At 55.1% G+C, this 11,040-nt stretch overlaps 2 protein-coding genes across 2 annotated transcripts; both read left to right on the forward strand.

Moving 5' to 3' along the window:
• Window positions 1-5,422: 5,422 nt before the first annotated feature.
• LOC144166494 (histone H3-like) lies at window positions 5,423-6,089 on the forward strand. The gene has a single exon (XM_077696004.1). The coding sequence runs from the start codon at window positions 5,493-5,495 to the stop codon at window positions 5,901-5,903; it is 411 nt and encodes a 136-aa protein (XP_077552130.1). The 5' UTR covers window positions 5,423-5,492; the 3' UTR covers window positions 5,904-6,089.
• Window positions 6,090-7,418: 1,329 nt separating this feature from the next.
• On the forward strand, window positions 7,419-7,869 carry LOC144166495 (histone H2B-like). Its single transcript, XM_077696006.1, has one exon. It carries the CDS (start codon window positions 7,473-7,475, stop codon window positions 7,842-7,844), a length of 372 nt encoding a protein of 123 aa, XP_077552132.1. The 5' UTR covers window positions 7,419-7,472; the 3' UTR covers window positions 7,845-7,869.
• The last annotated feature ends 3,171 nt before the right edge of the window (window positions 7,870-11,040 follow it).

Here is an 11,040-nt window from a genome sequence, read left to right on the forward strand (position 1 = left end):
GTCTCTTCTCAACCCTGGAGCGACGAGAGAAATGCGGCCCAAAACGGCTGGCTGCTACTGCAAAGAACACAACTCGCGAGGCAGATGAGCGGAACTCGCGCGTTGTGACTGCGGCGACAGCGGCGGCGGCAGAGGCGGAGGCGACGGCGCAGCGAGAGGGGCCTTCCCCCCTTCCCGCCTGCCTCGCTCCACTCCGCACGGCTCGTTTGTGCTTTTCGCGCGCTGGTTTTTCGCTGCGCTAACGGCTGCGCTTGGCGCAAACGCCAAATAACAGGCGCGCTTCGAACAAACACGTTCCCGCGAACATTTCGGTGCCCGAACCAAGTCTCTACGACTCTCCATTCACTAGCAGAGGCCTCCAACAGCTGCCCCGAGCGAACGGACGGGAACCGCCAGCACAGGTTTTCGGCCTCCTCCGGGCTTGAACACCGCTCTAGCCCTGCTCCAAGGGTTGCAAATTGAGCCTACTGAGGGCTTTCACTTGGCATTTGCAAGTGAACAAGGTCGAGTGGCGCATGGCGTTGAAATTCGTGGCTGAAGGGGACCAAAGAAGCACACTTGCGCTCGCACCACATGAACGCTTGCTTCGCGCGAAAATTCAGTAAACACTCGCGTGCAAGACGCCACGGTGACTAATTTCATTAGTCATTCCATTTAAATGGCCATTTCATTGTTCTCGTTACCTTTGTTTACATTGTGTACAAGATGTAACAAGCCTGTTTTGGGGCCCTCCTGCGAGATGACACAACCGCTTTGAAAACAGCAGCCCTGGTAGTAGCAAAATATATACGAACAGGGAGCCCGCGTAACCTTCACAGGGCCAATCCAAGGTCGATAAATGCAAAGTTATCAAACGGTTTTGTTTTTCAAACTAGCACCTTGCAAGGGGCGCGCAGTGGTGGGCCCCAAGATCGGTTATGGCGTGCCCCACGTTTCCTTCTGCAGCCCAACTGTGGGTCGCACCAGGTGTGTGAATTTTTCGCAGGTAAGAATAAACGTCTTGCGCAAGAGGGCACGCTTTAAATGAAATCGATAGGTTATTTCGTTCGCAAAATCTGCATGGTAAGCAAAATATTTTGCGTCGTAGCCAGGCCGCAATTTGCACCACGTTCACCATTTTTGCTCACTTAAGAGAAAACACAAGGCGCAACAAGGCAAAATTTGAATGGAATTGATAGCTCTTTTTGTTCGGAAACTGTGGCGATGCAAATTAACGTGGCGACGAAAATTGTTCATTTTCAGCATCCTAGCGACCGCGGAGGGTGGGAAGAGGTTCGCCGCCGCGGCGGCGGCGACGGCGCAGCGAGAGGGGGGCCGCCTGCCTCGCTCCACTCTCGTTTATGGTTAGTCGGACATTTCGCGTCATAGCCGGACGGCAGTTTGTGCCAGGTTTACCATTTTTGGACAGATAAGAGAAAACGTTGCGCGCAACAACACAGCGTTTGAATGAAATCGATAGCTCTTTTCGTTCGGTAACCGCAGGGGCGCAAATTTGGGGCACGGAAAAAAAGTGCACTTTCCAGCATTCAAGCATCGAAAAGAGGGGAAGAGGGGCTAGCGGCGCAACCAATCAGAGGCGCGCTCCGTCGGGAAGGCGACTCGCCGAGCGTAGGGCGAGCAGTCTCAATTCCTGGGGCGCTCCTGCGTTTGGGGCATCGGTCCAGGGCGGCCTGCAGCTCCCGCAGGGTCAGCTCCGTGGTGCACAGGGCCACAACTCGGGGCTCCGCCAGGACAGCAGCAGCGACGTTCCGCCGGACGGGGGCAGGCAGGCGGGCCTGGAGAGACTGGGCGAACTGGTCCGCGAAGAGCTCAGCCAGGCCCGCCTCGGTGATGTCCCGGGCGATGGCAGCCGTTTGCAGTGTGCGTCGACTGGTGGTGGCAGGTCGCAGCAAGGCCTTGAAAACACGCCAGGCCCTGGCTGGGTCTCTGCCCGAGTCCAGGGATGAGCAGAGGGACTCCCAGCCCTGCTTCCGCCGCTTCCGAGCCCGTCGTCTACACTGGGTGTCTGCTCGTCGCTGCTAAGTCCAGTCACTTGGGCGCCCGCTCCTGATGGCACACCGCTGCAGCTGGTTGCGGCGCGCCCGGAGACGGAGGAGCTCCAAGTCTGGCAGTGCCGTGCAGAGGGGTGCCTCCCCTCGTACCGTTGCCTTGTCCGCACAGCGCACGACCGCTGCCAGGAAGTCGGGCTCCGGATCATCCAGGCACTTGGACACCTCAATGCGGAAACTGGACCAGCTGACGACGGCATAGACCCTGGTGTCGGCACGCCTGCGGTCGCCCCTGGGGGTGACCAGAATGGGGTAATGGTCTGACCCCCAGGTGCTGCTGGGAGTCTCCCAGCAGTAGGGTACCACTGCGACACCAGGGTCAGATCGATGTGGGACAGCTGGGTGGAGCCCCGTTGGCCAGGGCGCACGAAGGTGGGGCTGCCCGTGTTGGCCACAAACAGCCCGCAGGAGGTGGCGGCGTCCAGGAGGTCTCGGCCGCGGCAAGTGGTGTGGGGGCTGCCAAAGGCCGGGTGGTGGGCGTTGAAGTCCCCACACACCACGGCGTCAGGGCGTAGGAGTGGGCGCAGTCGGCACAGTGCCGTGGCGTCCCAGGGGCGTGCTGGCCGCACATACACGCTGGCCACGGTGGTGTCCGTGGTCCCCATGCGCACAGTGACAGCGGCGCACTGCATGGGGCCCTCAGTGACCAAGGCCAGGTTGACCGGGGCGTGGCTCAGTGCTGCCCGCACATAGACGGCTGCGTGCGACTTGCCTTGTGCATGCCGATGGGGTGACGTACCAGATGCTGCGCAACCTGGACGTCACCCACCTGTGGGCGCTCCTGCTGCTCTTCAACCGCTCCTGGACAACGGGCATCCTCCCGGCAGCCTGGCTGGTTGGCCTGGTGTCCCCAATCCTGAAGGTGGGCAAGCCACCATTGGAGCCAGAGTCCTACCGGCCGGTGTCTCTCACTTCCACGGCGGGCAAGGTCTTGGAGCACATGGCCCTGGCGCGCCTGCGGTGGATCGCCGACCAGCGGGCAGTGTTCCGGGAGCAGCAGAGCGGCTTCAGGCGGCACCGCTGCACTGCTTACTCCCTGGGCGACGTCGTCTCCATGCTCGAGCAGGCCCAACACGACAAGGAGGTGGCCTACCTCCTGCTGCTCGACATGAAGGCGGCGTTCGACACTGTCCTGCACGGTGCCATCCTGGAGGCGCTGGATGGAATGGGCGTCGTGGGGCACCTCAGGGGCTACGTGCGGGCTTTCCTGGCTGGCCGAACCTTCCGGGTCAAGGTCGGCCGGGCGACCAGCAGCCCACGGGACGTCTGCTCTGGGGTGCCCCAGGGCGGCGTGCTTAGCCCCTTCTTGTTCAACCTGGTGCTGGCCCCGCTTCCAGACTGCATCCCCGCTGGCCTCCAGTATCCAGTGGGGATTGCGGTCTATGCTGATGACGTCGCCATCTGGACGCACGGGACCACCGAGGAGAACAGGCACGTGAGGGCATGCCTGCAGACGGCGCTGGACTCGGTCGCGGCTTTCCTGGCAAGCCGCGGCCTAGTGCTGTCCGAGGCCAAGACGCAGGCACTCATGCTGCACCCGAGAGGGCAGGCCGCCCGCCATAAGACGCCCGAGTTCCTGCTGAACGGCAAGCCCCTCCCATGGCGCCGCCAGGTCACCTACCTGGGCCTGCTCGTAGACTGCCGGCTGTCATGGATCCCGGCCACGAAGGCGTTGCAGAAGCGTGCTGCTGGGGTGCTGCACGGAGTGCGGCAGCTGCTCGCCCGCGGCAACGGATGCTCCCACCAGGTGGCACTCCGCATCTACAGCAGCATGGCCTCGTCGGCCGTGCTGTATGCACTGCCTCTTGTGCATTTGACGTGCTGCCGGTGGGAGCAGCGGGAACTAGACCAGCGTCGGGCCATCCGGCTCTGTCTGGGCCTCCCCAGGCACTCCCGTGGCGGCCACCCACACTGAGGCAGCCACATGGCCCATCGAGATGCGGGCCCTCCAGACGGGTCTGCGCCACATTGACCGGCTGCGGAAGTCCCTGGACGGAGCTGCCCTGCTGCAGCGGTTCCGCGGCCGGCCGGACTCGCAGATGGGCATGCTGCTGCACATCTACGACGAGAACATCGCAGTGCCGCAGCGGCCCCGTCTGGAGCCGCCTCCGCCTGGCACGAGGGAGGCCCTACAGATTGCCACCAAGCTTCCTGGGGTGCGCAGCAAGCGCTTCACCCCCCATGTGGCCATCTACCAAGAGGTGGCTGCCTTGCTGCAAGAGGACCCCAGCGGCTGCCGAATCCACGTCTTCACGGATGGCTCGGTGCTGCCCCACACGGGCAACGCGGCAGCCGCCTGCACGGCTCCTGCGGTCGGCGCCAGCCGAACATGCCGACTGCCCTTCCCCGCGTCATCAACTACGGCGGAACTGGTCGGCCTGCACCTGGCCGCAGACCTGCTGCTCGAGCGGGCAGGCCAGGACAGCGAGGCCCTGGTCTTGACGGACTCCTGGCCAGCCCTTCTACGACTGCGAGAGGCAGACCAGCCGTCCAGCTCCTGCGGGTACGTGGAGACGTCGCTGGCGGCCAAACTACATGCAGTGGCCTCGGGCGGCTGCCATGTTCAACTGCAGTGGCTGCCATCACACATGGGCATCCCGGGCAACGAGGAGGCTGACGCCCTGGCCAAGGGCGCCCACCAGCAGGACACTCCCGTCTCCCGGGACGTCACACCGTACGACGCCGCACGGCAGCAGCTGACCCGAGTGGCCCTCACCATGCACCCAGACCGCCGTATGGTGAGTGGCCAGGCCCCTCGGGTCCTCCCGGGGCGTCTAAGCAGGGACGACCGCAGCCTGCTGCTCCGACTGCGGCTCAACTGCTGTTACGTGGCAGCCAGACTGCACCACCAAGGCCGCTGCTCCTCCCCCTCCTGTGCCCACTGTCCCGAGCCCGAGACTGAGGAGCACCTGCTATGCTCCTGCCCGGAGTTTGCAGCACACCGAGGAGTGCTGCAGACTTCGCTTCAGCGGCTTGGGCTGCCCTAGCAGCAGCTCGAGAGTCTACTGTTCCCAAGGGGCCCCGCCGGAACTCGCCGCGAGGTCTTCCGCCACCTGCTCACCTATTTGGAGGCCGCCGGTCTCAACAAGCGCCTGTAGACGGCCGTCTGCTGTCCGCGCCATTGCTGCTGCTGCTTCTCTTAGCTTTAAGTAGAGGCTCCACGTTTTAATTTCCTAGCCTACCTATCTCTTTCATCAGCCCTTTTCTCCTCTAATCTTTCATCCCCCTTCTCCTCCTCCTCCCCCCGCACTGGGTTGTATGCAGGTGAGCCCCCAGCTGAGCTCAATAATATCCCCAGTGCATTTCCTTTCCTTTTCTCTTGAACCACTTATGTTATATATGGCGAGCAGTCTCGCTCCTGACGCCGAAGCGTGTAGAAGTGATTCCTTTCACCTCCGAGTTGTTGTATCTTGAATCGCAGCTTTTGCAGCACCTGTAGCCGCAATGGCGCGTACCAAGCAGACGGCCCGCAAGAGTACCGGCGGCAAGGCGCCGCGCAAGCAGCTGGCTACCAAGGCAGCCCGCAAGAGCGCCCCGGCCACGGGCGGCGTCAAGAAGCCCAACCGCTACAGGCCCGGGACCGTGGCCCTGCGTGAGATCCGCCGCTACCAGAAGTCCACCGAGCTGCTGATCCGCAAGCTGCCCTTCCAGCGGCTCGTGCGTGAGATCGCTCAGGACTTCAAAACCGACCTGCGCTTCCAGAGCTCGGCCGTCGTGGCGCTCCAAGAGGCCAGCGAGGCATACCTGGTGGGTCTCTTCGAGGACACAAACCTGTGTGCCGTCCAATCCAAGCTTGTCACCATCATGCCCAAGGACATCCAGCTTGCCAGGCGCATCCGTGGCGAGCGCGTCTAAGACCTTGCCTCCTTCTCACCGCCGCCAGGAAAAGAAGCCCACAAACGGTTCTTTTAAGAACCAAATCCACCTTGTTTCGTGGCGAGCATTTGCGCGAAGCACGCCAAGCTCGTCAACCCCATTTCTGCCTCTCTCTGCTGCTGTATTTTGCACTGCGTGTTCGCACAACGAAAAAAGGTGAGTGTTGTGGGGTTTTTTAGTTGTGCAACAAGTGTGTTTATGCTTTATTTGCCACTCTTATCGTGCGTGAAAATGAATAAACCAAATTGCTGCTTCTGTTGGGGTTCTCACTTTCTCCTCGTGGGTTTGTTGTTTTCTTTAACTAGCACAGCAGTGCTGGGGGGGTTCTGTAGGCCAGTTTTGATTTAAAAAACAGCTCAAGTAACACGGTTGGAATCAGCCAAATCAGAACGAAATGATACGTGAGCAAACGATTCCAGAAGCTTAGCTAAATGACATGTGTTTGCAGTGATTGGTATAGAATACGCAAATGCATGCTACGAAGAAAAAAAAACCACGAGCAGCACGCTAGGAACTTCCTTGGGAACAACTCTTGCTGGCAAGATGTTCTTCTACACTGGGGGTCTCTAAGAAAAAAAAAAGCCGCCTAACTGCAAAAACACACTGACTGCACAGCGCAAGCTTTTATTCAGTTGCAGCAGTGCCTAGCGCTTTGCAGAAAAATTCCCATTCACGTTACGAAATGCTGTGCAAGTTTTGCAGCAGAGAAAGTCAATAAGGGGTCGATCGTGTGCCTAAATAACGCGCTAGAAAACGCTCAAGTTAGGCGTGCATGGACAAGGAATAACGAGCGAAAAGTACTACGAGATAAGGAGGAGGCAGCAGCAGCAAAGGCAGCATCGTTTCTGCTGTGACACGCACTTAGCTTGGCTCTTACAAGAGCCGTTTTGTAGGTGCTCGTGGCGCTGGGAAACAGGGGCAGCTCAGGCCTTCTTCTCGGTCTTCTTGGGCAACAGGACGGCCTGGATGTTGGGCAGGACGCCTCCCTGGGTGATGGTGACGCCCGAGAGCAGCTTGTTCAACTACTAGTCATTGCGGATGGCCAGCTGGAGGTGGCGGGGAATGATCCTGGTCTTCTTGTTGTCGCGAGCGGCGTTGCCGGCCAACTCGAGAACTTCGGCGGCCAGGTACTCGAGCACTGCAGCCAGGTAGACTGGGGCACCGGCGCCCACGCGCTCGGCGTAGTTACCCTTGCGCAACAGACGGTGGATTCGGCCCACGGGGAACTGGAGCCCAGCACGGCTGGAGCGGGTCTTGCTCTTGCCCTTCGCCTTTCCACACTTGCCACGTCCTGACATGATGATGCTGCTACTGCTGCTACTGCACGAAGAGAAACAAGACGACTGCGCGGCACGAGATGTGCCCGCGCGAGCGAACGTTCGGTGTGTGTCCGGCGCGGCCGCGGCGAGGCGGAGGTACTCAAATAAGCCCCGCCCAAACCTCATCCAGCGAGAGGCGCCAGGATGCGGCGCGCTCGAATAAAAGCGCCGCGCGCCCCACGAGCCGCGTTTCTGCTCGCGTCGACTCCGTCGTGTTCGCATCGCAGTCATGCCTCCCCAACCGAGTGGTAAAGCCGTGAAGAAGGCGGGCAAAGCACAGAAGAACGTGCGCGCCACGGACAAGAAGAAGAAGAAGCGCCGTAGGAAGGAGAGCTTCTCCATCTACATCTACAAGGTGCTCAAGCAAGTGCACCCCGACACTGGCGTTTCCAGCAAGGCCATGTCCATCATGAACAGCTTCGTGAACGACATCTTCGAGCGCATCGCGGCCGAGTCCTCGCGCCTGGCACACTACAACAAGCGTTCCACCATCACGAGCCGCGTTCAGACCGCCGTGCGCCTGCTGCTGCCGGGCGAACTTGCCAAGCACGCCGTCTCCGAGGGAACCAAGGCTGTCACCAAGTACACCAGCTCCAAGTAGGCCTTCGGAGGATCCCCCACAGGCGACCACCATCAACCAAAAACGGCCCTTATTGGGGCCAACCAATTGCGTGCAGTAGCTGGAGATGATGCTGCTGCCACTAGCCACGCACCCTGCTCTGTTCTCTCTTGGAAAATAGCTGCTGCTGCTGTTATTCTCTTGTCAGCATCGCATTTCGGGCCGCTTGGCCGATATGCCAGCTGTGCAATGATGGCAAAAAAAAGTATAAAAGTGAGCATCAAAAAAAAGAAAAATAAGCACACACGCACACACATACATACAAACCCATCCTGCTGGGAGCAGTTGCTTCACTCCGTGTTGTCAAATTGATGCACAGATTTCGTAGGCTACACACTAAACTTTTTTACACCCTTTCTGGCCGAAAAGGGTGTAAAAACCTTGTCCCATGGCTAACTCCTTTAAAAGGTGTTTTCGCAAAAAAAGGGTGTATGGACGAAAAGAGGGTGTAAGAACAAAAAAAAGGTGTTGAGCTCAAAAAAGGGTGTTGAGGATGCTCAACACCCTTAAAGGGTGGTGAGGACGCTCAACACCCTAAATAAAGGGTGTTGAGCATCCTCACACCGTTTTTTAAAGGTGATGGCATGCGCAGTACCATGGTGCTGCGCGCGTCATCACCAGGGCCTTGGAGGCTTGCGACCTATCACCATGGTGTCTTAATGCAATTCATGGCGACAGGTGTATGTCTGGAGGCTCTGTAAGTAAATGAAATGCAACAATTTATGACTAATGGCACAATTTTAAGTTATATATACAGTGATCCCTCGCGGCGTCAAACTCGGATATCTTGAAATATCGGTTAACTTGACATCACACAAAAAAAAACGTAGTAGTCTGAACCAAAAAAGAAGAAATAATTTCACAATTTCCTGCACGTGACGATCACAACGTTGGTGCACTAGAGGGACGACTGAAAACTGTTATCAGTGTGCTCACTACACATTAGCATTGAAGTGATACAACTAGACAGAACTGGAGCCCAACTACAATTGCAATCATGTTTTCTGGTGGTAGCTTCCAAAAACAATATCCCATGTGATGTGCACCTGTAGAGAACTTGTATTGGTATTTGTCGTCACAACTTTTTTAAAAGGCAGACAACCACATTTATAAGTTCAATTGACCATAAATTGCACAATTCCTTTTGTGTCAAAAATCTTGAGACTCAAGCCGAACGAAACCACGTTTTCCGAACAAACTGTTACAATCGACAGTAAATGTCGCAACATAAAAAAAAAGAAACAAGAATGTTTGCAAAATTCTGTGCATGAATCCTGAGACTAAAACTAATTCACAACCATAAACTATGATTGAGGTGTCTATTAATAAACATTTTGGCAACTTCCCTTAAAACTTTACAGCCAAGCACATACCAAATATCAAGATACAAGCAATTATGAACTTCCTTCCCTCCGAATGCAATGAGGTGGACAGAGCAGTCTGAACTATAAAGAACATTTATCTTTGACCCATCCTATAGCCGGTATTAATTGAAAAGTTTAGCTGTCAATTTATTTGTTTGGCAACACTGAAATAGCCACGAACATGGCTGATCGCGCCACGGACATGGCGCAGCTCGTGCCACTGCGGCCGCACGCCGAAGAAAAATATAACACCGACGTGTGTCGCCTGCTCCGTTTCAACCGATTCTCAACAGTGGTTTCATCAAAGTTGTTATTAAAAGCACTCGCATTGGAGTCAAGGCATTACTTTGCGTTCGGCGGGCTAGAGCTTGGAATGTCCAAACCATATCATGCGCTTAGCACGGACAAGTACCGCCGTCTTGCGGAGCTCGATCTAACCCCACACTAAACATTTTTATTCCCAAAAGGGTTCGTTCAGCTTGTCGCCGCAGGAGCACCCTCATAACACAATATTTTACACCCTTTAGGGTGCCTGGATTCTGTCGCTGCAGGAGCACCCTTTTCTGCCCAAAATATCATAGTGTGTTTACTTAGCACCCCAATCTGAGGAGCTTTTCCTGCAAAAGCACCCACCTAAAGGGGTACAAAAAGGGTGCATCATCCTCGGTTCACAAATGGCGCTGCAGGTGTGCAGCCACATATGGCACAGTATGACACACAATTACGGTATGAAACATTCGTCAGCTGATAATTTACTTGAACTTTTTGACCCACCGATTTTTGAAACATCTATTTATAAAGTCTAATATTACAGCCAAATTGCAGTACAGAAGTTGTATCATTAGAGGTTGTTGATTATTCGAAACGGTGTTAAAAATTCAATTTTATGTTCATTTTGCTGAACTGCAGTGCACATCCTTCGAGCTTCACTGCACAGCATAAACGTGTTATGCAGTGAAAGCAAGTAGGCATGCAACACATCAACTGCACAAAAGTTCTTTGAACCTTTCCTTCTTCTTCTCAGCACTGCATCAAACTTCCAATCACGGTAGCTACCCACAATGTTTAGTGCCTTATTCTTGAGCTGAGCAGAAAAACTCAATATTAAGGCAGACCAAATGCAATATGTATACTTCCCTCCGTACTGTGGCTTTATTCTACCCATAAAAGTTGGGTCCTCACTGCCACTTATTTTATTTTACATTATTCTTTTTGCTTCATGAAAAATGACCCCACATAGCAATACCAAGAACTGTAAACATCACAGAACAATGCATATGAGTTCCCTGGTGAAGCCCATGGTTGAAATATGATGACATTGTTGCTATAGCAGTATTTTATCATGAGTCTAGCTTGTGCATGGTGCCTTGCATTATGTCGCTGCTGGTGGATGTGGCGTCATTTTTCAATGTTGCAAATGAAAAGCCAACAGCCAGTGCCCATTAGTTTCGTCTAGTATTACGAGGTGCTTCATGGGAAGCATCAAACCCGTCTATAGCCCTTTTTAGAGTTGACTAGAAGTAAAATCAGCAAAATAGTATCGATAAAACGTTCAGCATCTTTTTTATTAGCAGCTTTAGTGTTGCTACTTTCCATATTTAGGTTTTTTTCTGCTTTTCTTAATGACATTTTTGTTTCGTTGAGAAGGTGCATAACCAATGAAAGCTTTTCTGTAAACCTTTGGTAAATATGCAATTGTTAGAAAATATTTTACTAAATAAGGCAGCTTAAACTGAGAATACTTGCATTTAGAAACATTAAAATCAATTTAAATTGATCATACATTTCTGGCTGTTTTTACACAAAGCTGCACA

This window comes from Haemaphysalis longicornis, unplaced genomic scaffold (assembly GCF_048455015.1).
Source record: "Haemaphysalis longicornis isolate Haplotype H1 unplaced genomic scaffold, Haemaphysalis longicornis Haplotype H1 scaffold_173, whole genome shotgun sequence".
NCBI lineage: Eukaryota > Metazoa > Arthropoda > Arachnida > Ixodida > Ixodidae > Haemaphysalis > Haemaphysalis longicornis.

What these genes read in the sequence shown, in the direction of transcription:
- LOC144166494 (XM_077696004.1), top strand. Translation starts at nt 5,493, where the DNA reads ATGGCGCGTACCAAGCAGACGGCCCGCAAGAGTACCGGCGGCAAGGCG.
- LOC144166495 (XM_077696006.1), top strand. Translation starts at nt 7,473, where the DNA reads ATGCCTCCCCAACCGAGTGGTAAAGCCGTGAAGAAGGCGGGCAAAGCA.